Source organism: Chionomys nivalis, chromosome 8, assembly GCF_950005125.1.
Source record: "Chionomys nivalis chromosome 8, mChiNiv1.1, whole genome shotgun sequence".
In the NCBI taxonomy this organism is placed as follows: Eukaryota; Metazoa; Chordata; class Mammalia; order Rodentia; family Cricetidae; genus Chionomys; species Chionomys nivalis.
The window spans coordinates 45,432,614-45,458,485 of record NC_080093.1 but is presented as its reverse complement, the minus strand read 5'-3'; the positions used below and the strand labels follow the sequence as shown (position 1 = coordinate 45,458,485).

General features: G+C 42.7%; 2 protein-coding genes across 2 annotated transcripts; both read right to left on the bottom strand.

Annotated features, from left to right (window-relative positions):
• Nucleotides 1–5,118: 5,118 nt before the first annotated feature.
• On the bottom strand, nucleotides 5,119–5,560 carry LOC130879852 (centromere protein W-like). Its single transcript, XM_057778689.1, has one exon. The coding sequence runs from the start codon at nucleotides 5,558–5,560 to the stop codon at nucleotides 5,126–5,128; it is 435 nt and encodes a 144-aa protein (XP_057634672.1). The 3' UTR covers nucleotides 5,119–5,125.
• A 7,971-nt stretch (nucleotides 5,561–13,531) lies between these two features.
• On the bottom strand, nucleotides 13,532–25,327 carry Ms4a8 (membrane spanning 4-domains A8). Its single transcript, XM_057780071.1, is given in 9 exon segments — nucleotides 13,532–13,636; nucleotides 14,212–14,318; nucleotides 15,004–15,006; nucleotides 15,618–15,750; nucleotides 16,533–16,592; nucleotides 21,172–21,294; nucleotides 23,467–23,668; nucleotides 25,216–25,228; nucleotides 25,231–25,327. Coding segments are annotated over 9 exon segments (843 nt in total).
• Between the last annotated feature and the right edge of the window lie 545 nt (nucleotides 25,328–25,872).

Here is a 25,872-nt window from a genome sequence, read left to right as displayed (position 1 = left end):
CTATAGATGCAGAAGTTAAGATGCAGTCATTTCATTTGGAAATTATTTTTCACACTTTTACAAACAAAAACATAGCAGCCTTAGAATTCTGGGAGATTTCTTGTTTGAAGCCACTGTACACTCATGATATCTTCAGCATGGGTAGAACTGTTAGGGTGGCTCAAGTCACTTGCCAAGATGGAGCCACTTAAGTCACCAGTGTGAATGACTTGTGTTTGAGCCAGCTCCTTCTGGAAAATGGAGATGGCATATTCTGTGTGTCTCAGGAATCTGATTCTTAAGTCAGTGAGAGTAGCTTGACCATAACATCCTGTTATTTGCCCACAGCACCCTGGTATCTTAACTCTCACAACACAGTTACCCTTTTTCAAACTAAAGAGTAGTGTAAAACAAAGGTCTTCTCATTTTCGTTATTAAAATAAGAAAACATGAAGTGTAGAAAGTTGTTTTCTGTCCCACCTGCCAGCTTCCAAATAACCACACAGAGACTTTTGATGAGTCTCTTTTTATGAAATTATAAAAGCTTGACCTTAGCTTAGGCTTGTTCTATTAGCTCTTATAATATAAATTAACTCACATCTTTTAATCTACATTCTTTTGTGTGGCTCAGTTACCTTTACTCTGTCTTGCTCATACTGCTTCCTCTGCATCTCCTAGCATCTCCACCCTCTTCTTAGCATCCTCTGTGCCTGGAAATCCTACACAGGTATCGATCATTCAATTTTTTATTAAACCAATCAGAGTGACACATCTTCACAGTGTACAAAAAGATTATTCCACAACATTTCCCCCTTTTTGTCTAAATAAAAAGGAAAGGTTTCAACTCTAATAATGTAAGGCTATATACAATAAGAATAATTATTAATCAAGAAATGCATTCACAATGTCTAATCTATTAATATTTGGCAAATTTAGAGAAAACATTACTTGAGTAAACAGGAAATGCAGAGCAAGCAACTTCCAAAACTAAGAAATGACAAAAGCATCTATATATGGCTGCCTAGACAGTCACCTCAAGGTTCCTCTGCAATGTGGGGGCATCTGTCTTCACCCTACAGGCCTAAAATATCTGTGACATTTGTGAAGCAGGAATTTTGAAGAACTGTTCTTGTCTTGGCAAAGTTGGACAGTTGTTTTCTTTTGTGTCCTATTTGTCCAGTTTGAATAGCGTTCTGTCAGCAGGTGAGGCAAAGGCAGTTTCTTGCCCATATGACTAGATTTTGCCACAAAGAAAGTAAGCTTCACATGAAGGTTTTTTGATTCCCATCATCTTGTTTTGAAGTAGATTAGTATTGTCAGGACAGACATTTCTCATTGTCATCAAAAGTCTTATGTTATTAAAACATTTAAAATGCCATGTTCTTTAGATCTTTGAAGTGTTTGAAGATCACCTATCTATCTAAAATATATCTTTGTATGACCTTGAAAACATATCTAACATAAATTTGATTGTTATAGATGACTAAGTATTAACCTGTATTTCTTTATTATCTTTAATAGCTTGCAAAGACTAAAACTTTAATAACACTTTAAAATTGCATTGGTACAATACCTTAAACAAGAAGAGAAACATATATACAGTATAACAAAAATAACCTTAAATTTGTATCAATATATAAAAATTCATGCCAATGTAAAATATTTAAGACCAGTAGTTGCTTTTTTTTAATTTCAAAGTAGATTTAATCATCTACCCTTTTATCCTATCATTTCTATATCCCCCTTTTTCTTTTCAGAATGAGATTACTAAATCTAATCTGCTTTGTTCAGCATTTTTTCCTGACCATTAGCAATAACAAATTGTAACCAATGCTCCCCCAACTGATTACAAATATCCATAAAACACTGAATGACCAAAAATCATCCACTCCATCTCTTGGTGGGTGTTGTGTTTTTTAGATTGCTTTGTATTAGCTCTTATAATGTATATTACCCCATTATCCTTAACTACATTAAGACTCAGTACCTTTCTCAGCTGGGTAGGTTACATCTTGCTTCTTTGGTGTCTGGGCAGAAATCCTGAGGGAGCTTCCTGCTTCCCAGAATTCTCCTGTTCTCTCCTCTACTTCCTGTCTGGTTTTCCCTCCTATACTTCCTGCCTAGTAAATCAGCATTTATTTAAAACATGATTGACAGAATACAGACAATTCTCCCACACCATTCAGCTTTTTATTAAACCAGTCATGTGAAGTGACACATCTTCACAGTGTACAAAAAGATTATTCCACAACAATGAAGTGTTGTTTACAGTTATCTTAAGAAAGCACAAGAACAGTGGTGGGGGGATACACATGGTGTTGTATCATGCCATCTTTGTTCATGTGAAAAGAGCCAAGAATAGTCCTCTAAGGCATTTGCTTTCACCATGAGATAATGTGAACAAGCTAGGGCTTTCCCTTCATGTTTTTGCTTTCAAGTGCATATCATAGTTTATGCTATTCTTTCTAGAAGGTCACCTTTTGAGCAAAACATTATGCACTCTCCACCATCTAGAGTTCACAGTAAGTTCACAGCTTTCTTGCATTGGCTTTCTCAAGCCACCACAATTGCATGCCAATTCCTTGAAGTAGTTTTCTTAATACAAATCTACCAATGATGATTTATCTTGTTTAAATTTTTAAATAAAATGTAAGAAAATAAAATATATCAAGATAAAACAAAAACAAGAACATTGGAATTGGACAAAACAAATAGAAGGAAAAGAGCACAAGAGAAGGCACAAGAAACAGAGACCCACCCATTCGCATACTCAGGAATCCCATAAAACACTAAACTGGAAGCCATATTATACACTCAGAGACCTGGTGTGGACCCGTACAGGCTCTCTGTGTGCTGCCTTGGTCTCTGAGAGTTCATGTGAGCTTTGCTCATGTTGATTTAGTGGGGCTTGTTGCCTTCATGTCCCCAACCCCTCTGACTCTTACCCACTTTCTGCCTCCTTTTCCACAGTGTTCCCTGAACTCTGAGGGGAGGAACTTGATGGAGACGTCCTGTTTAGGGCTGAGTGTTCCAAGGTCTCCCACATTCTGCTTAGTGACTGACTTTGGGTTTCTGTATTTGTTCCCATTTGCGGCAAGAAGAAGCTTCTGATGATGGCTCAGCAGAGCACTCATCATATTTGTCTTTCTGGAGCTGGGATATCTCACTCAGGATAATTTTTTTCTAGTTACAGCAATTTAACTTCAAATTTTATTATTTCCTTTTAAAAAATGGCTGAATAATACTCCAATGTGTAAATACACCATATTTTCTTTTCCATTCTTCTGTTGAGGAACATCTCGGTTGTTTCTAGGTTCTGACGGTTATGAATAGAGCAACAATAAACATGGGTTAGCAAGTGTCTCTGTGGTGGGATGAAGTGTCCTTTGGGAATATACCCAAGAGTGGTGTAACTTAATCCTGTACAATAAAAGAACTTCTGGAGGCATTACAATCCCTGACTTCTAACTCTACTGCAGAGCTACAGTACTGAAAACAGCTTGGTATTGGCATAAGAACAGACAGAAGGACCAATGGAATGGAATCGAAGACCTGGATATTAATCTACACACCTTCATACACCTGATTTTTGACAAAGAAGCAAAAAAAAATCAAATGAAAAAAGGAAAGCATATTTAACAAATGGTGCTGGCATAACTGTATATCAACATGTAGTAGAATGAAAATAGACCCATATCTATCATCATGCACAAAACTCAGGTCCAAATGGATCAAAGACCTCAACATAAAGCCAGCCACACTGAACCTTATAGAAGAGAAAATGGGAAGTACATTTGAATGCATTGGCACAGGAGATTACTTCCTAAATATAACCCCAGCAGCACAGACACTGAGAGAAACAATTAATAAATGGGACAGTTAGCTGACCCTGAGTTTCTGAAACAGGCTTTCCCATGGGACTTTTCACAGAGCAGGTAGAAATCACAGGGAGGTCAGCTTCTGTTAAACCAAAAATGGCTCCAGCTGAAACAAGATGGGGAAACATTGAACCTTTCTTTTTTTTTTTTTTTTTTTACAACTATTCACAAAAATTTTATTTATAATAATCCCCAAATCAGACAAATTAAAATGTTCTTCAATAAGCAAACAGTTATACAAAGTATGGTATATACAGACCATTCAGCAATAAACATAACAACTTGAACAGATCGTAAGGATATTACACTGAGTGAAAAAAAATATCCCAAGCTTATTCTTGCTTCTATTTACATAATATTCTCAGTGACAAAACTATAGAGCTGAGAACAGTTGGTTAAGGGTGGTGGTCCTGTAGAGAACACGGTAACTGGACCACAAAGACCTCTGTGGTACTGCCTGTAGCAATTCCACGAATCTGCACGCATGATAAAACAGCAGAGAGCTACATAGATACCAATTACCAAATCCTGCTTTTGATATATTACACTATATGTTAGATGTAACCACTGCAGAAACTGGGTGTCTAGTATAGACTATATGTTTATATTAGATTTGCAACTTTATACACAATCTGTAATTATCTCAGAACAAAATTTAGAAGTAAATATTGAATAATATACAATAAGCTTCCAAATAACTGCTGTGGGAATATCTTATCTACTAAAGCCCATGATTTGAAGAAAGTAGGTCAGCTGTTCCAGAACTTCTTGTTTGTGGTTTATACAGGGAAACATGTTTGTAAAAACCTTGGCTAATGCTTACAATCTTCTAGCTGAGAAATTTTACTGTTACTATTAGTGAAAAACAAAATTAGACAGAAATGCTTTGTGAATATATCAAAAATAAACATATTTAAAAATGTATCTATATTTTAATGTATACTGTTTTCTCTCAGAAATTAAATTGACTGCGTAATTCTGGCTAAATCCAAAGACATAAGCTTAAGTCTAAGGAGTATATCTCTTGAAGTTATCAGTACAGTATGATTTCATTTTTGATATACTAAGCACAATAGCAGACAAAGAAAAAAATCGAGAAGTCACTTAAAATGAAAAAAAAACCATAATTCCTAAAAGTAAAATTCACGCATTGCTCATAGAGTCAGTGTTTTAATAATCCACCATATAAATTGACACATACAAAAATGTCTTAAATTAACCACCACTTAAATTAACACATCATATAATTCTTGAACATGCGTTGACTTCTAACCTCTGCTCTTCTTCAGAATTAGCTTTGCTGCAGCCAGTACATGATCCTTTTTGATAACTTTAGATTTACTTTCACAGGCATTTGTCCTGGACTCTTCTGCCAATAGATGCACAAAGAGTAAGAAGTTCAAATGAATCAGGAGGTCGCAGCCGGTCTCCAGACGAAGGTACAGCTTCTTCTGCTTGAAGGTGCGCCTGAGGAAGGCACGGGGCGCCTTGCGCTTGATTCGCTGCGAGATGGTGGTAGAGAGCGCCACCTCCGCGGCTGGTCGCGCTCGCTTGCCGCAGTCCGGCCTCCCGCGGCGGACGGACGGCTCAGCGGCCGAGGGACTGCGGGACGACCTCACCCAGGAGAACACAACGACTTTCCTCCCAGACCCCAGGACCGGCACTCGGTTTGAATCTGCCGCCTGAACCTTTCTTTTAGCCATTCAACCATGCAATTTAAAGTGTAGGACCCCACTATTAATCCAATCAGAGTGAGAATTAAAGGCCCAGCCAATGCTGATAGCAGAGTAGTTAGCCAGGGGAACCAAGAGAACAGAGACTAGTACTTACTTATTATCTCTCCCACCTCCCCTTTCTCTTAGGCTTTCCCTACCATGGCAAGATGTTTTTCTAATTACACTTGATCAATTAGCATAGAAACAATGGGTTTCTCCCCCCAAACCATACATAGTTCCCCTGTTTCATGAGAAGTTAATCTGAGCCTCTCTGGTTTTGTAGGACCACTTCCACAAGGGAGTCTAACTGCTGTTGTTCTGATTCAAAAATGGAAACTTTTAATACCTCTAGGTCCTGATCATCCTTAGTTGATCACTTAGTTCCTTAAGTTCTCATCTGATAAAGGCTGATGTGTCTACAGATGTTGAGCCAGCTATATCTGCTCCAACTGGGAGTGAGATGAGAACAGGCACAGGTTTTTTTTTTTTTTTTTTTTTTTTTTTGGTAGTTCAGGGTCCATATTAAAATGTATTCTCTCTTTTCCCCCATTATATCAGTATACCTGGGGCAGAAAGTAAAATAAGATGCATAAAAGCGGTTTCTTAGTTTGAGAATGTACATCAGAAGAGGCACACGTAGTCAAATCATTAGTATATGTCCCCCGAGTAGTCTTGGGGACCCAGTGATATTGCTGTTGTCCAGGTGAATTAACCCAAAAGGCAGAACACAGATAATATTAGAATAAGGGAAAGTGCCCCGGTTAAAGGTTTTGGATACTAGACCATTTCTAGCCCCGTGGTAAGCCCTCTAATGTTCACTTGGGCGCCCCCAGTTACAATGGGTTGTGGCAGGCACTCAGCTGACAGTCTGGTTGATTTCTATTCCCGTGTAGTACAGGGGCCGAGGGTCTGAGCATAACCAGCAGTCTCAGCAGATTTCAGGCTGGAAATGATCAGCTAAGCTCTGGATCTTGTCGAGAGCGGGAAATAGGAATGGGGATTCCTCGACTTCCTGGAAGCAGGAGGTGGGGCTCTGGCCCCCAGTATGTTAAGTACTTTGAAGCGGAGATTTGATCAGGGCCTGGGCAGGGGTAGGTGGTCTCCATGAGGACCCAAAGGTCGGCGGGTTCGGGGGGAGCTTTTCCTAACCTAAACTAAATTATAAAGCCCAAGAGTTACAGATCTTGGGCTATAGAAAGACCCACTTTGTACATCACGGGCTCCCTCTCTTGGCTGTCAGCTAAGGCAAACGGAGCGGAACCCGACTCAGAGGATTGCTGCCATCCTTCAGATCCCAACTTCAAAGACTGAGACAGGTTTAAGCGTTCCTGGGTATGGCTAGAATAGGTTCTTAGGTATTGCCTCTGGATACCAGAGTTTACAGAAAGAGCAAGGCCTCTGTACATCAGCACAAGGAGGGGCACTGATCCCCAAGCTAGACTGAGACTAAACAACAGGCGTTTGAGGCTTTAAAAGCAGCTCTGGCTTTGGCTCCAGCCTGGTGCTTCCAGGTGAATCAAAACCTTTTCATCTGTTTGTCCCCGAGACAAAAGACATTACAAAAGGGGTTTTAACCCAATCTTTGGGGCCATGAAAATGTCCTGTGATATAGATGTCCAAACAATTGAACTTGGTAGACCTAGGATGAACCATCTGCCTAAGAGCTATGGTGACCACTGTTAGTCTAATTTAAAATAAAATAAAATAAAGTATTAACTCTGGTTCAGGACCTTGTTGTTGCTGTTGCTATTGTTGTTGCTGCTGAAGACAGGGTTTCTCTGTGTAGCCCTGGCTGCCCTAATACTCACTTTATAGACCAGGCTGGCTTCAAACTCACAGAGAACCCCCTGCCTCTGCCTCCTGAGTGCTGGGATTAAAGGCCTGCATCACAATTTCCTGGCTCTAGGTCAGGATCTTGGTGCAGGCAGGTTATTGACACACAGGAACTCCCGCCCGCCCGCTTGCCCTGAGGATTCGACCCCAGTGCCCAGGCAGGCTGAGCTGGGTGGCATTATGTGCCCAAAGAGGGAAGGCGGGCAGAGGGGAGGAGGGTTCTGGATGCAAGCTGGGTGGGATAGGAAGAGAGACTAGGTCAGGATCTTATACACTCATAATACCCCACATAGTTGAGTCTTCCCCCAAGAAAAACCACAGCTCTGGCTGTCTAATGCCTGTGAGAACCAGTACCAGGCCCTAATCCTAGATCATCCTTACATCTAGTTTGAGAAACCTACCCCATCAATCCTGCTACTCTGTTGCCTGGTGACAAAAATCCTTGATTATCACAAGATGAAAGATAAAACCAGAAACTGGGATTAGTATGTAAAATAAGATTGTTTTAAAAATCAATCAATCAATCAATCAATCAATCAATCAATCAAGTGACAGTTCAGGCTGTGGATATGAAGTAAGGAGAACATTCATGCATTGCTGGTGGGAGTGCAAACTTGTACACTCACTACTGAAATCAGTGTAGTGGTTCCTTGGCAAGATGGGAATCGATCTACCTTAAGATCCAGTTATACTACACTTTTTTCATAATTTTTTATTGATTTTTATTGAGCTCTACATTTTTCTCTGCTCCCCTCCCTTCTCTCCCCTCCCCTTCAACCCTTTCCTAAGGTTCCCATGCTCCCAATTTACTCAAGAGATCTTGTATTTTTCTACTTCCCATGTAGATTAGATCTATGTAAATCATTCTTAGTGTCCTCATTGTTGTCTAAGTTCTCTGGGATTGTGATTTGTAGGCTGGTTTTCTTTGCTTTATGTTTAAAAACCACTTATAGTGAGTAAATGTGATAATTGTCTTTCTGTGTCTTGGTTACCTCACTCAAAATGATGTTTTGAGCTCCATCCATTTTCCTACAAAATTCAAGATGTTGTTATTTTTTCTGCTATGTAGTACTCCATTGTATAAATGTATCACATATTTTTTTATCCATTCAAAACAGTGGTGGTGCACACCTTTAAACCCAGCACTTGAGAGGCAGAGGCAGGAGGATCTCTGTGAGTTCGAGGCCAACTTGGTCTACAAGAGCGAGTTACAGGACAGGTTCCAAAGCTACAGAGAAACCCTGACTCAAAAAAACCAAAAAAAAAAAAAAAAAAAAAAAAAAAGAAGAAAGAAAAAAAAGAAAGAAAGAAATGGCAGTCTGACTGAAAGCAATCTACAAATTCAATACAATGCCCATCAAAAACCCAGAAAAATTTTTCACAGACCTGGAAAGAAAAATTCTCAAGTTCATATAGAAAAGCAAAAAACCCAGGATAGCCAAAACAATCCTGTACAATAAAGGAACTTCTGGAGGCATCACAATCCCTGATTTCAAACTCTACTGCAGAGCTACAGTACTGAAAACAGTACTGGCATAAGAACAGATAGGAGGACCAATGGAACCAAATCGAAGACCTGGATATCAATCCACACAACTACAAACACCTGACTTTTGACAAGAAGTAAAAAAATATAAAATATAAAAAGAAAGCAGAGTTAACAAGTGGTGCTGGCATAACTGGATATTAACATGTAGAAGAATGAAAATAGATCCATATCTATCACCATGCACAAAACTCAGGTCTAAATGGATCAAAGACCTCAACATAAAGCCAGCCACACTGAACCTCACAGAAGAGAAAGTGGGAAGTACACTTGAACACATTGGCACAGGAGACCACTTCCTAAATATTACCCCAGCAGCACAGACACTGAGAGAAACAACTAATAAATGGGACCTCCTGAAACTGAGAATCTTCTGTAAAGCAAATAACATGGTCAACAAGATAAAATAACAGCCTGCAGAATGGGAAAAGATCTTCACCAACCCCACATCAGATTGAGGGCTGATCTCCAAAATATACAAAGAACTCAATAAAGTGGTAATCAAAAGAACAAATAATCCAATAAAAAATGGGGTTTTGATCTAAGCATAGAACTCTTAACAGAAGAATCTAAAATGGCTGAAAGACACTTAAGGAAATGCTCAACATCCTTAGTTATCAGAGAAATGCAAATCAAAACAACTCTGAGAATTCATCTTACACCTGTAAGAATAGCTAAGATCAAAAATACCAATGACAACTTTTGTTAGAGAGGATGTGGGTTAAAGGAAACACTCCTATGAGGAGCAGAAGGAGGGAGAACATGTACAACGAAGTCAGGACCACGAAGGGTGCACCCACCCACTGAGACAGTGGGGCCGATCTATTGGGAGCTCACCAAGGCCAGCTGGACTGTGACTGAAAAAGCATGGGATAAAACCGGACTCTCTGAACATGGCGGACAATGAGAGCTGACGAGAGGCCAAGGACAATGGCACGGGGTTTTGATCCTACTTCAGGTTCTGGCTTTGTGGGAGCCTAGACAGTTTGGATGTTCACCTTCCTAGATCTGGATGGAGGGGGGAGGACCTTGGACTTTCCACAGGGCAGGGAACCCTGACTGCTCCTGGGACTGGAGAGGGAGGAGAAGAGGAGTGGGGGGAGGGGGAGAGGGGCGGGAGGAGGGGGAGGGAAATGGGAGGCGGGGAGGAGGCAGAAAATTTTTTTTCAATAATAAAAAAAAATAATAACAGACCAAAAAAAAAAAATAAAAAGAGGCTAAGAACTTAAAGTATTAGCAGAGTTCAAGGGAGGGTTACTGGGAGAGGAGAGAAAATGGAAGGGAAAATTATAAAATACTATTTCAATTAAAACATGTTTAATAGTAAAAAAAAAAAAAAATAAAAAGGAAACACTCCTCCGTTGCTGGTGGGAGCGAAAAATGGCACAACCCTTTTGGATATCAGTATGGCAATTTCTCAGAGAATTAGGAAACAACCTTCCTCAAGACCCAGCAATACCAGTTTTGGGTATATACCCAAAGGATGCTCAATCATACCACAAGGACATGTGCTCAACTATGTTCATAGCAGCATTATTTGCCATAGCCAGAACCTGGAAACAACCTAAATGTCCTTCAACCAAAGAATGGATAAGGAAATTTCGGTACATTTACACAATAGAGTACTACATAACAGAAAAAAAAATAACGACATCTTGAAATTTGCAGGCAAATGGATCTAGAAAACATCATGTTGAGTGAGTTAACTCAGTCCCAGAAAGACAGATATCATATGTACTCACTCATAAGTGACTTTTAGAGATAAAGCAAAGAAAAACCTGCCTACAATTCACAATCCCAGAGAACCTAGACAACAAAGAAGTCCCTAAGAGAGACATACATGGGAAATAGAAAAAGACAAGATCTCTTGAGTAAATTGGGAGCATGGGGACCATGGAAGAGGGTAGAAGGGGAAGGGAGAGGAAAGGAGGGGAGCAGAGAAAAGCATATAGCTCAATAAAAGCAATTAAAAAATTTCACAAAAAGGGACCTTTGTATCTGCGTACAGACTACATAGTGACGTAGCAGCCATTGGCCCCTGGGCTGGCCAGGGTACAGCCTGGGTACTTCCTGCCAGATGACGGCAGGTCAGCATAATGCCTGAATCCTACACTCAGTCTTTTAAGAAAGGAAGAGGCTGGATGATGTATACCTAGAAGGGAGATGACTTATTTTGGCCTCTAGGTTTGCTTCTTGAAATACTGGAGCTTTCTGGAATGACCCAATGGGTGGCTTTCTTGACTTGATTTGCCCAATGTGTTTGTCGTGATGGTTGGAACTGGAATATACATACTTATGGCACAGCAAAGGCTTAGTAATAAAGATGCAAGAAGGATGTGCAAACTTGAAGGACTCTGGCACTATGTCACTCTGCTTGCCTCTGGGTAGGGAGCCAGAAACAGGAGGTCCCTCTAGAGACCATCCTATGAAGGAGCATCTTTATATGCCCCCAGAAAGCCCCACATCATGATAGCAGGAGACTATAAAGGCATTCTTGGAAGACTCCCGGACTCCCGGGCATGGCATTGCTGCATAATGTAGGTGATAATGATCCCACCGAGAATCATCATCCCGGGGGTCTGGAAGTGGAATGAATGGAGAGGACATGAATGCTGATCTGGATGTTGGAATGTCTGAGCTGTAATTTGACTTCACACCCCTATGGCTTTGGGAACTCCCACATTCTCTCTCAGGTCCACAGGTAAAGGTCTTTCTGGGTCTTTGAGAGCCTCCACAGTAGATGAGAAAGAATAGTTACTTTACTCCCTTAGGGGCTTTGAGAGTCTCCAGGGTAGATGAGAAAGAGTGGTTACTTTGCTCCCTTACAGCCAGTGCCTTTGTAAAGAAGTGTGTGTGGGGGCATCTCTATCTGAGGCAAGCACCGTGGCAGGTTGCTCAGCTAGAGTGTTGGAGACCCGGTTGTCACCTGCACGGGCAGGTATTTTATGACTGTAAAACGAGTGAGTCAATGGTCAAGTCTGGTGGGCTTTTCCCAGGAGCTGCTGAGTCTGGCTGGAGGACCCAGATTGCACATTGGGGAGGAGGAGCAAGGGTTTCTAGGTTCCAGAATGGAAACTCACTCTTTGGGCACTAGGTGGCTCTCCCAGAACACACATAAATGAAGGCAAAACACCCCATACACATAAAATAAAAATGAATAACATCTGAAAACAATTTTAAAAGGGTGCTCTAAGGTGATGAACGGTTGAGCTTCACATGGCCTGTTTGCCTGATGTCTTCTCTGTGTCTCCAGGCAGCAGAATACCTTTTCTCTAGGTGGGGACAGTGAGTGAGCTCCATATTCAGGGGGACAGGCAAGGGGACGTGGGAGTGACCTCCCGCTTACAGGGTTTCTCAAGTGCCTGACGACACATTTTGGTTCGGAGCATCCTAAACCTCATCAGATTTATGTATATCTTTCATGTCTGAAGAAGTGTAGACGTTACCATCTGTTCTGTTTTAATAGTTTGTTTTTGGTGTGGGTATATGAAGGAAAACCTGACTTTATATATTTGTGTGTTTGGAAGAATTACTCTTTCATGGCCCTTTGAGATAATTATATTTTTCTCAAAAAATAAGGTTTATTTCTCAACCTTAGCATTGTTGCCATTTTGGGCCAGCCCCTTCTTTGCTCTGGGGATGTCTTGTGGATGTTGGGTATTTAACATCACCTCTGGTTCCTACCTAGCAGATGCTCTAGTACCCCTGCTCCACTAGCAATAATGACAACTCATCTCTAAGTATGGCTGATTCCATCTCTCGTGGTTGGAAACAGAACCCCCAACTCACGTGTTGGTTTCTTATTCATGTTATCTTAAATCATATCAGCAGACTTCACATAGTCTGTCTTATAGGCTGGGTATTTGTATACCCCCCAAATCATATATTAAAACTCAACACATGGAACCCAGTGGTGCCAGCATACAAAGGTACCGGCCATTTCAGAGGCTGGCCTTCTCTGGAGGTCTTCCAGCTCTATGATTCCTCGCTCCTTGTTGTATCACTGTTGGAAAAAACCATATCCACCTGAGCTTCTTCTGTGTCCTCCCTCCCCCCTGCCATACTGCTCTGGATTAGCAAAAAAGATTTTTTTTTCCTTTTGAGGCCAGTAGTTTGCTTATCCACAAGGTCAAGAAGTATATCATGTTCATGTCTGCCACGAATAAAACCTTGGGCATTTCTGATGCTTGATACGTATTTATTAGAAGACTGAATGACAGACAAAGGGAATGTGGGTGATGAGATAACTATTTCTCTATTCTTGAAAGCTCCCGTAGGCAGTGAGTACCTGGTTGTACATACACCAAGGCTGGCAGAGAGACAGATGCCTACCACCATACAGATGCATGTGTCTCGGGAGGACATCTTCATGTAAATTCATTTCAGTCTCCCGCCTTGTTCTAGCAGAGAGCCAGCAGCACTTGCCAGGGTGAACTGAAGCACAAGTCCACAGAATAAGCAGTAAGAGAGACATTTCCCCCAGTTTGTCAGGAAAAGAAGAACCTAGCTTACAGGAGCCTATGCAGGGGAGGACATCACTTGGTCTCAGTGAAAAAGTCTTCTAGAATCTTCAACTTCACTTATCTGGAGTCTTGAACTACACTGGAGTAACTTGGTATTGGGTTTGGTGGTTCTGGGATGACCACTGGATTTGTTGTGTAGACATTTGGAATGACCACATCCACCTGAAAAACAAAGGCTCACAGCAGGTGCACACTTCAAGAGCCCTAGAGTAGTCCTCCGGAGGTTCATTGCTGGAAGCCTACACTCTAGCATGGTGTGGCTGAGGTCTGGGGGACGGTGATTAGGCTGTGGGTACCACTTTTATGAATGGGTTTATTCTTGACTCAGGGCGAGGGCTACTTTTCTCAAGAGGCTGCTGTAATAAAGCAAGGCCACCCCACATGCTTCAACCTTTCTCAACGAGGCCACTCTTCGTTTTCCTTCTCTGCTGTGTTTTAACCCAGGCAGAGAAGGCTTCTGCTCAGAAGTACTCAAGGACAAAGCTGTGTAGCTACTCCAGCCACTAGAACTGAGAGGCAAGAACACCTCTTTGTTTTATAAATTACCCAGCTGAGTGATAACAACAGAGAGTAGACTAAGGCGCCCCAGCAATGAAGACAAGTTAAATGTAAACACTGAGACCTGTCGATATTTTCCCACTTCCTCCTCTTTCGCAGGAACAAAATCCACAGAGACCCTGTTAGTCTTCCATCCTCTTGGGGTGTATTTCTACCCACCAAGGCACCCCAGGACTCACATTGTTGTGCTGACAGCAGGTCACTTGGCAGCCAAAGTGGGAAGACACACTCGCAATGCAGAGCTCCAGGAGGCAGAAGATGAGAAGCACACCAGAAATAGCCATGCCTATGTTCTGGAATCAGAAAAAAAAAAAAATTTGAGGGCATCAGTACTGGGCCAGGAGTTTGACAAGACTCTGCAATGGGCCCTCTGTGTGGCCTTGGCAAAGTCTCCCTCCTTATGGGGTCAATTGTCTCCCAGGTCTTTGTGAGGCTAAAGCGTGGGTGAAAAATGATTATTTTATCATCCACTGCAGTGGCCTTTATGGGAAGAGAGTCGTTGGTTAAGGAAATGCTATAAAAGGTTGCATCAGTGGTAATTTATTAATAAAATGGGTCGAATAGGGAATACACATGGTCTTGTGTGTCAGAGGGATCAGCTGGATGCCATGCTGAAGAGATTTGAGGAGAACAAGGTGGCAGGGGGTGGGGGCAGGATTGGGCCAGGGGAAGGGTAGGGGTTGGGAGAGGGTCAGGATCAGGGGTAGAAGCAGGGGAGGGGTAGGGATTGGGAGAGGGTCAAGATCAGGGGTAGGATCAGGGGAGGGGTAGGAGTAGGTAGAGGGTCAGGATCAGGGGTAGGGGTAGGGAGAGGGTCAGGAGCAGGGGAGGGGTAGGGGTAGGGAGAGGGTCAGGAGCAGGGGTAGGAGCAGGGGAGGGGTAGGGGTAGGGAGAGGGTAAGGAACAGGGTCAGAAGCAGGGTCAGGGGAGGCTATTTTGGTGACTGAGATGAGAGACACAGTAGTTAGGACCCGCTCTACAATGGGAACAAAGTGGGAAACATGTCTGAATTCTGTATGCATCCCCCACTCCCCCCAAAAAACCCAGCTGGATTCCTTAAGGACCCAGCTGAGGAGTGAGAGAGAGGGGTTAATGGTTTTGTCTCTAGCAACTGAAGGGTGGAGCTGCCTTGTGAGAAGGAAAAGCTGAAAGCAAGCCTGTGTGCCGTTAGAAAACCTCTAAGAAAATGGAGGGCCTAGATAGTGTAGAAGAGAGAAGGGGTGGGGGAGGGGAGAACTTGTCTGCTGGGTGAGGCTGTGGTCTACTGAAAGGCTGAGAGAACACGCCCAAAGCCGGCCATTAGGTTCCGTATCGCAATCCCCTGTGGCCGCTGAGTACTAGGTTGGAATGCTGAGGCCATAACGGAGATGTGTTGTCAGTGTAAAACACAACCTGGATTTCAAAGTGTCACTCCTCAAAACGAAAATGTTCCCGACCCTTACTGCACCTTAACTAAATGTGACCCTGCCCTCCCATTTCTCCCACATTCAAGTCCCACATTAACAAGGATCAGAGGGAAGGCTTAGCTGCTGGGCTCTTTCTCGCATGGTCTGAACATAGCTGAGTGGTGGCAGAGATATTTGACTGCGGACCCTCACCCTGCTGCCGTAGTAATAGTAGTTACTGATTCCTGCGACGCACATATCCGTGATGAGGAGCATGACGCCCACTGCAGAAGAGATGGCGCTGAAGATGTTCAAGCCCACACTGGCATTCATCTGGAGAGGACACACAGGGTCGAGGTGGGAGAGGAAGCTGTGTAAAAAGCTGAGACGCACAGATTCAGCAAGCTCCCGTCCTCCATTTCACTGTGCTCAGTTAGACTGTGCGTAATCTTTACCATCAAAACCATTTGTAAAAGTCAGGGTTCAATGGTAGGAAACACTATATGCATCTGGATCATGTACAGAAAGGTATGTCTAGATATGTTAAACTTCCCTTTCTGCATGTTTTCCATTAGTGCTTGTCTGAGTGTAGGGTCCTGATCACTAGGAGACAGTTACCCTGGGCAACCTGCTCATCAAGGAATCAGAGCTATTATTATACTGGTCCATTACTAGGGAAGCAGAAAAAGCTCTTTCCACATGGTTCTTCAGAGTTCAGTTTCTGGATTTCTTAGTGAAGCAGGTGCTGGGATCTTTACTGGCCCCTGCAGAAGTGACTGGAAGCCTGTTCTATGTGCTATGAACATACTCTATGTAGTGTGTCCCGAGTACCTCCCAGCTTTGTGTCTCCTCCTATGAAGGTCTCCTATGCAAGCCAGTGCTTTCTTCCTCTGTCTTTCCATCCTGACACCTTGACAGTGGTGACAGCATTGCTCTTCCCTCTCTGAGTTGTGTGTGTGAGGTCTGTGGCCTGTATATAAGGGTTAGCGTGAAAGCAAGTGCCTTAGGTTTGGTCTTGGTGGAGCAAGAGTCAGGGAAGGATTGCTTGTCAGTCTTATTCCTTATTGCGACACTACAGGTCCCCGCTGGATGCACTGCCTCAGAATGTGACTTACCAGGCATGGTGAATTGGGTTGTTTTTCTGCCGCCACCGAGAGAGATCCTGAAATGATAAACTTGTGCGCGAGGTTGGGAATTTACCAGGTGTTAGGCAGCAGTGCACCCTTTCTTAGGAAGCTGATTCCGAGAGGGATGTCTCTCACAAACGGAGTTACTTATGACAATCCCAGCTCTACAGTGGTAGAAAATGTATTTGCTGCCTTGCTAAAGGACAGCGATGGGATAATCAGGATTTTAGGTTTCCCCTCCCCCGCCCATGGCTGCTATTTATTTAAAAGAGCAGAGTACACCCTGGAAACACATAAATCATAAACCATGCACATAGTCAAAGAACCAGAGCAGGTTTTAAAGTCTAGTTTGAAATTTAAATCATCTTTGGCGGGTTACTAGCCACTCCAAGTCTTTATTTCCTCATCTGAAAAAAATGTGGCCATTCATATCTATTTAGGCATCATTGTTATAACTTATGACTCATATTTACTATGTCTTGTTCATAGTTTACAACTGAAGTACCCCATTTCCTGATGTTGGTTTACATATGTCCACCATCTGTTACTTTCCAGGGTTTAGATCAGGGTTCATGAGATGTGGACCCCTGGAGGGTAGAGGGGAAGGGTACTGACTCCTCTGGGTGTCCAGACAGGAGTTCAGCACCAGTCCTTCCAGTTGCATGCCTGAATGGGTTCTGTCAATCACTTAGATAATGAATGCAAGTCTCTGATGCTGAACATCACACAAGGGGAGATTTTTTTCCCCCCAGGACTGGTGCTCCATAGGCAATGTGGCTCAGGGATCGCTTGCCATTGCTTGCCCAGAGTGATAACAGTGGTAGTCTGGGAGGGAGTAGCTAAGATTGCATAAAAGCTACTATCTGCTGGGTTCTACTTGAGGTGTGTTCTAAGAAATGGCTCTGCTGAGGGGAAGCTCACATACCTTACCATTCATCGATTTAAAGCACACAATCCCAGCATTTAAAATATATTTACAGAGTTGTACAGTCTGAGTCGAGAACATTCTCATCATCCCATACTTAAACCTTGAGTAACAGTCTACCTAACACTACTGTTATTTCCTTTTTAAAGATGGGCAAAAGCTGGGTCTAGGAGAGAAATCATTTTCTTCAGCAGTGTAGCCCCTAAGAAGTTGCCATGCTCCAGTAAATACCCACTCACCCATGCTAATACAAGCAACCCTAACTAAACTCAGTGGGTCAAAAGAAAAAGGCACCATGAAAGTAGGAGGTGGACGAGCTGGGGAAAGACAGGAGTCAGAAGGAGTGAGGAGAGGGTATGAACGTGATCACAATATATAAACATATGCATAAAATTTTAAAAATGAATAAAGTAAATTTGAAAAATGGGCAGAAGAGACTTATGGGTTTTAAACAATTCACCCAAGATCACCGAGCAAGTAGCGAAGCTTGAGCTCAAACCCAGATAGCCCGACATCAGACTCAATGTCTCAGTCTTCATCCCGTATACCCGCTCAGGGCAGATTTGTAGTCACCTACAGCGAAAATGTGTCTGAGATGCTTCCTTTCCAAGGAAAATGTCCTGTTTTTCTTTCTCTCATTGGGAAAACAAATCCAATTTTACAATGTTTCCCTTATAGAAATGTGTTAGGAAATAAGGGAAGGAAGTTGGAATTTCATTTCTTGTTAGTCCTCTGGAGGTGCCAGAGGAGATGCTCCTCTGCTCGGGAGGAAGGAGGGCATTAGTAATAGATGGGGACAGAAATAGATCTGGACTTAAGGAAGTGACAAAGAACAACAAGAACAACAACAAAACACTAGGAAAGGGGGAAGAAAGTTGTGCCCTGAAGGGCCAGCAGGGCATGTCCTGGTGTTCGCAGACATCCAGGGGCTCTAACATGTTACAGCAAGTCAGTGAGTAGCTGTGACATTATGAGATATTTCAGTACAGGTCTATCTACAAGTACAGGCATCTGTAGAGGGTTGGGGCAAGGGAGGGGGCTGAGCTCTAAGTCCTGGTCAGTTCAGAGTCCAAGGAACTTGCAGCCTGGGAAGAAGAGTCATGAACAGGAGGAGTCATTGATATGAGTCAGAGGGAAGAGGATGTATCTCTGAAGGATACATCCTTATGGTTTTGCAGGTTTGTGAGGCTGTGGGGATGGCAGAGTGCCAACCTATTTTATTAACATTGTACAGGAAAGGATGACATTGGTTGCCTTCTAAGGTCATTCTGGAGTTTGGGTATTTATGGGAAAACTCATATTTGAGTCACAGGTAGATGAGGGGAAAGCAACAAGGAAAAGGAGTTGGAGAAGAGCAGCGTGTGTGTGCATGTGTGTGTGCATGCGTGTATGTTGGGGAGGAACCAGGAAAAGAATGAGAGTCCAAAGGCAATAAACTGGCATTGAGAAAGGCTTGTATTTTTTTTTTTTTTTTTTTTTTTGTGGAGTCACAGATAACCTTGATGATCTAATAAAAGCCATGGACCTTTTTAGAAGAAGAATGCATAGCTATTGTGCTGGATATTTCCCTGAAATGGCCTCTGAGCCCATCAATGGACAATAAGTTAGACATCTCCTCTGCTGGGCCATTTACTATTGGACAACAACAACAACAAAGTAGTGTTTTTTGAGCTTAGTCTTCTGGATGTCTGTTGAACAACGCTGAAAGCCTAGCTCCAGTATTGTTTTCTTTGTGAGTTAAATGATGCTATTTCTGGGTTGATGATCTAGAAGAAACACCTTGGTTTTGGTGAGTACAGCTTTGTAGGGGGCTATAGCTTGATTTCTGACCCCCCAGTTTCATATTTTCAAAGACCTAACCCTAGAACCTCATGTGATTTTAAATAGGGTTTTATTATGTATCCCCAGCTGGCCTGGAACTCACTCTGTAGACTGGACTGCCCCTGAACTCACAGAGATCCTTCTGCTTCTACCTCCAGAGTGTGGGGATTAAAGGCGTATTCTATCATTCATATCCATTAGCATTCTTATAAGTGGAGGTTAACATGGATGGACTATAAATTGTCGTGTTAAGGGAAAGAAGTCAGAATCTAAAAGGTGAATACCACATAATTTCTCTCATAGAACATATGTTTTGTGTGTGTGTGTGTGTGTGTGTGTGTGTATGTGCATGCATGGTGTTATAAGTCATGAAATTGGGCAAAGAGATCATAAGATTGATGGCAAATGAGAGTGGCAACAGAAACTGGATATGAAAGCAGAAGGGGAGTGTGATGAATTGTCAACCTAATATTACATAGATCATCTAGGTAATATCATCTCAATGAGGGATTGCCTATATTCGTTTGGCTTGTGATCATGTCTGGGAAGGATTATCTTAATTAATTTAATTGACATGGGGAGACAAAAGTCACTGTGGGAAGCACCATTCCTCAGATGGGGGTTCCTGATTATGTTGGAGTTGAGAGCTTGAGTTGATCCCAGCAAGCATGTAAAGTGAGCGTGCATGCATTCATTTCTCTTTGGTCTTGATTGTATCTGATATGACTAGCTGTTTCAAGTTCTCAACACCTTGACTTCTTTTCAGTAAAGAAATGTAGCCTGTAGTCTGGAATCATAAGCTGAAGCAAATCCTTTCTCCCCCTGTGTTGTTTCATCAGGGTATTTTATCACAGCAATAAAAAGGAAACTAAAACAGGGAGGTATTAGGGGAAGGAGGGGTCATGTGGGAGGGGAGCAGGGGAGTAAGGGAGGGGAGTGCCAGGGAGAAGACAAGAACAAAGTAGGAGTGAAAGTGCCATAATAAACCCATTACTTTGCATGCTAATTTAAAACACCACCACCAGTACCACCACCACCAGTTCCACCACCCTCACCACCACCTGTACCACCACTACCACCACCAGTACCATCACCACCACCACCAGCACCACTACTACCATCAGTGTCACCACTCCCAACATCACCAGCAGTACCACGACCAGCAGTATCACCACTACTGTTACCACCATCAGCACCACAACCACCATCAACACCATCATCAGAACCACCAGCAGCAGCACCACCATTAGCATCACCACCATCAACACCATCATCAGAACCACCAGCAACAGCACCACCATCAGCATCACCACCATCAACACCATCATCAGAACCAGCAGCAGTAGCACCACCATCAGCATCACCACCATCAACACCATCATCAGAACCACCAGCAACAGCACCACGACCAGTACCACCACTCCCACCAGCACCGCCAGCAGCACCACCAGCAGCAATAGCACCACCAGCACCATCACTACCATCATCATCATCATCATCATCATCATCATCATCATCATCAGCAGCAGCAGCAGCAGCAGCAGCAGCAGCAGCAGCAGCAGCAGCAGCAGCAGCAGCAGCAGCAGCAGCAGCAGCAACAACAACAAAGAAGTTGGGACACAAGACAGGTACCAGGGGAAGATGGCTAGCTATAAGGTTAGGAGAGGCTGCAGTAGCGATTACCAGCTGATATTCTGTCTTGGATTTCTGGCCTTCAGAACAGGGAGATCACACATTTCTATGGTCTGGAGCTACCCAACTGATGGCACTTTGTTATAGTCCATCCCAACCCCTTCTCCAACTAAGACTTTTGAATAAGAACCTCCGTATTCCCCAGCAGCTTGATGAGGCTGCCCTGAGCACCAGACTGGAGCTACTCACCCAGATGCCTCCCCAGAAGGGGAAGCCTCCGTAGAGGGACACGGGTACATAGTACCCGAAGAGGTTGGTGAGCATGATGGAGCCCAGGCCAATGTGCACCAAGCCAATCAGGATCTGGATGGCCTGTCAGGAGAGCCACAAGCTGAAGCCTTTGCCTCTAAGCCCTGATCTTGCCTTTCCTTTTACTTCCTTTATGCAATACCCATTTAGTGTCCCTGGTCTAGAAGATAATGTGAGAAACATATTAATAAAATCAAAACTATCTATAATCAAACCCTCCCTGGAGAAAGCAAACATTTACATTTCATTATAATCTTCTATTGTTCTTTTTCAAACACATATCTTGGTAACATAGAAACAGTGTCTCTGTACTTTATTAACTTAATGCTTCATCCTGGGAATATCCTTGGGTTGTTAAATTTTCTTGGTATGTATGAGTGGGTCGTACATGTTCATACGTATATGCGCATGGATGTATGTGAGTGTGGAAGCTGGAGATTGGCATCTGGTGCCTTTATCAGTCACTCTCCATCTTATTTTTCTGAGACAGAGTCTCTCACCAAACCTGGAGCTCACCAATTGGTTAACATGGCTGGCCAGCAATCTCCAGGGATCCTCTTGTCTCCTTCTCCCCAGTGCTGGTATTATAGGCTCACGCTACTGTTCCTAGCTTTTACGTGATTACTTTGGATCTGTATTCCGGTCTCTACACTAGCAAGCACTTTGCTCTCTGAATCACTTCCCTATTCACTAGCTGTTTTTCAAAATATTCTCTAAGGGCTTCCTAGAGTCTCTGAGGGCAGCCGTAAGACTGATGTTGGACAGGTAAGATGAACTTTAATTTTTTATGTTACACACAGTCTTATGTTCAGCATCCTTGAGTGTAATTTTTTGCCTTTAATTTTTTTTCTTGTCTTGTAGATTCTTTGTCCTTCCTTACTCTTTACTGAATTTATGTGTTGAGGTCCTAGTTTCTCTGAATATGGCCTGATATGAATATAGGAATGTTGCTAACGCCACGAATCAAGATGAGATCATGCTGGAACAGGGTAAGTTCCAATTCAGTATCACCAGTGTCATTGCTTAAAAAAATTAGTTGTGAAAATCTAGGATTCTGAATCCAAAGCCTACTTCAAAAACCAAAATAAAGTGAAACGGCCACATGGGAAACTGAGTGATACTGCAGCAGCCAAGGAGCTACTAGAATCTGGGAGAAAGATCTGTAAGAGATCTTTCCTTTATGCCTGCAGAGGGAGCTACCCAACCTATGGCAGTTCTTCGATCCTGACAGACTTTGATTTTAGATAAATGTTTTCCAGAAATGTGAAGCAATGCATTTCTGTTGTTCTTGGCTATCAGCCCATGGGCTATATTATAGCATCCATAAGAAGCTAATATAGATACTGCTGTGCGTGTGTGTTTCCTGCAGATATGCTGTATAAAGCATATATATTGTTTCCTTAGGTTCATACTAATGGTACATTAATAACGTATCTTGGAATAAGACCCAATCATTGCACAAAGAGCTTCCTTGTTCTCTTCATGGTATTATAACATTCTTTTTGTTATAAGTACAACACAGTGGCTTACTACTGTTAAATTGATGGATAGTATACTGGTTATTTTTAACTGTCAATTTGATACAATATGCAGTCACTTAGGAAGACAGTATTAATGAGGAACTGTCTAGGTAGGTTAGACTGTGGGAATTTCTGTGGGGGATTGTCTCCATTGCTCATTCATTCATGTGGGAAGATCCAGCCATTGTGGGCAGCACTATTCCCTAGACAGAGCTCCTGAATTGTAGAGGATAGAGAAAGATATACGAGAGCTAGAAGGAGCACAGATGTGTTACTTCCCCTCTGCTCTAGCTGTGAATGTGATGTAACCTGCTTCAAATTCCTCTTTGACTTCCCTGGTAACCTGGAACTGTAAGCCAAACAAATGTCTTCCTCCCATCTGTTGCTTTTCATCAGAGTATTTTTATCACAACAACAGAAACAGAACCAGAATAGTTTGGTTGTGTCCATCTTTCTGTCCCTACAAGCCACACTGCAACAAATAAACTTATAGGTACCACATTTCTTGTGCATAGTGGCATATTTGGAGTCTAAAGTCTCACAAATAGACCACTGGAGATGGCTTTCAGCTTGCAAGTGCTTCATTAAGCACTTTACCAACTGAGCTATCCCAGTGTGCTGTTCCCTCTTTGGAATTTCTAGTCATTTATCTTAAGCCTCTGCTTTCCTCTCTCTGTAGTGTGGCCTCAGGGTTACAAAGTGAACTTCCACTTACCCCTAGGACTTTGCCATCTTTCAAGACTTTCTGGACTGGCACCAAACCAGGTGGATTCCCATGAATTACGTGGATTTGAGTCTGGTTGCCTGGATACAGAGGCACCTGAGCCACCGTTCCTGTGATTACAGGGTAACCGTTGTAGGGTGGCACCATATATACAGAATTGGCCGTGGGGCCTGGTGGAGTTGTTGGGTTCATGCTGATGAAAGAAATAAGTCAATAGAGTCACTCGTCATTTGTATACTTGTGTTGACAGTTTTCAAAAGACTTCAAGAGGCTGGGGAGATAGCTCAAATAGTATCTACTTGCCACACAAGCATGTGGATATGAATTTGGATCTCCAGCACCTTAGTAAAAAGTCAAGCCTAGGATCTTGACCTTGAGATGTCTTAGCAGGTGAAGGCACTTACTGCCTGATGACCTGAGTTCGGACCCTTGAACTCATATCATGGAACTGACTCCCCAAAGTTGTGCATTGATCTCTGAGAACATTTACTGGCACATCTGTGGTCATCCACAGTAAGCAAATAAAATGTAATAACAATAATAATAAAACAGCTTTATTGTTATTGTCCTTATTGCCAAGCATACCTGCCGGGCAGGAGAGACAGGGAATCTCTAGAGCTAGCTGGTTACCAGTCGAAAAGACAAGATGAAGAGTGAATGAAGAAGACACGCAACATAGACCTGTGACCTCCATACATATGTGCACACATATGTTTGCACACGCACACACACACACACACACATGCTTTAAACACTTTAAAATAACTGAGAATGAAGCCAGGTGTCATGGCTTCACCTTTACTCTCAGCCCTCAGGAGGCAGAGGCAGGCAGATCTCTGTGAGTTCGAGGCCAACTTGGTCTATAGAGTGAGTTCTAAGACTGCTAGGGTTACACAGAAACCCTCTCTTGAAAAAACAAAGCAAAACAAACAAACAAACAAACAAACAAACAAACACCAAGCAGCCAAACAACCAACCAAGCGAATAAAAATCCCAACTGAGAATGGTTTTTTCTTGAGCCATTCAACCCCATATCCTTAACTAATCCCATTTTAGAGACAGTATTAAGCCTTCTTTACAGGACTTATTGAGAATACCAGGTAGCCAATGCTTTACAAAGGCATCTCTTTCAATCTTAACCTTAGTCCCACAGATTAATAAAGTATGGCCCAGAGAGGTTAGGTGATCCCGGAAGACAGGCTGAGCCTTTTCCCCATTTGCATGGCTCCTAGCGTTTCCATCTTAGTTTGCATACATTGACATTATCTGGCTCTGGAGTGCCACAGTGGAAAGACTCTTGGGAACACTGAGTTCAGTTCTCTTAGATTTCGGAAAAGGAAACAGAGAGTGGCACTTCTCCAGTATCAGGGACATATTAAAAAATTGGAGGTCATTGTGCTCAAGAAAAGTCCATTATCAGTGTAATGTGTGGGTGTGTTCCATGTCACACATTTGGAGGTCAGAGAGTAACTGGTGGAAGTTGAGTTTCTCCTGCCACCATGTGGGTCCTAGATCTCAAGCTCAGGTCATCAGTCTTGGCAACAGTAACCCTTACCCACTGAGTTTGCGTGCCTTTAAAATTTTCTTTCCTTTTCCCATTCCACTTTTGGAGCAGACACAGCAAACTGAGTGCAATACACCCTTTCAACATCTTTCATCCATTCCCCGTATCTCATTTGACATAACCCCCTTTCCCCATCCCTCAGCGATCCGTACAAATACTTGATTATGTACACTCACCTTACTGTGCCTGTTGCCAAGTAAGCCTCTCTTGCTCCTGTTCCCAACTCTCTGCTGTGGAAAACTTACTCCTCTAGAGAGTGACTGCACCCTGCCAGGTTGGAGGATTCATTTAGAATGATCCAAAGTCCTCTCCACTTCTTTCCCGGGCAAGGGCTGGGTCAGCAGCTGTTCAGAGCGTCCACACCCATATTTGCTTCCTGCTTTAGTCATGGAACCAATTAAATACAGTTCCATTTGTCAAGGGTTTCATGATGCCTGAATGGATAGACTGTGCTGGGTGCTCTGGGAGACAAAAGAATGACCTGGGCACTCAGGGCTTGATGTACTGAGCTGAAATACAAGACAGGATGACATCGATTTCACATTAAAGAGATAAAGTGATCCCAGGAGAGCACAGAGAGGAATGACTGATTGACATTGGAGTGCTTCTATATTTGAAATCATTGAACTGCAATGAGAAAAGTTGGAACCAATAGGTAAAATGAGACCTATACTCAACTCCCATATTTGTTATCAAAGATTTATTTATTTTATGTGTATGGTTTTTTTTTTTTGCATTTATGTATGCTGTCTACTATGTGTGAAGTGACTATAGAGGCAAGAAGAGGGACACTGGATCCCCTGGAGTTGGTACAGATGGTTGTGAGCCACCAT

Coding starts and splice junctions, on each gene's coding strand:
- LOC130879852 (XM_057778689.1), bottom strand. CDS start 5,560: ATGGCTAAAAGAAAGGTTCAGGCGGCAGATTCAAACCGAGTGCCGGTC.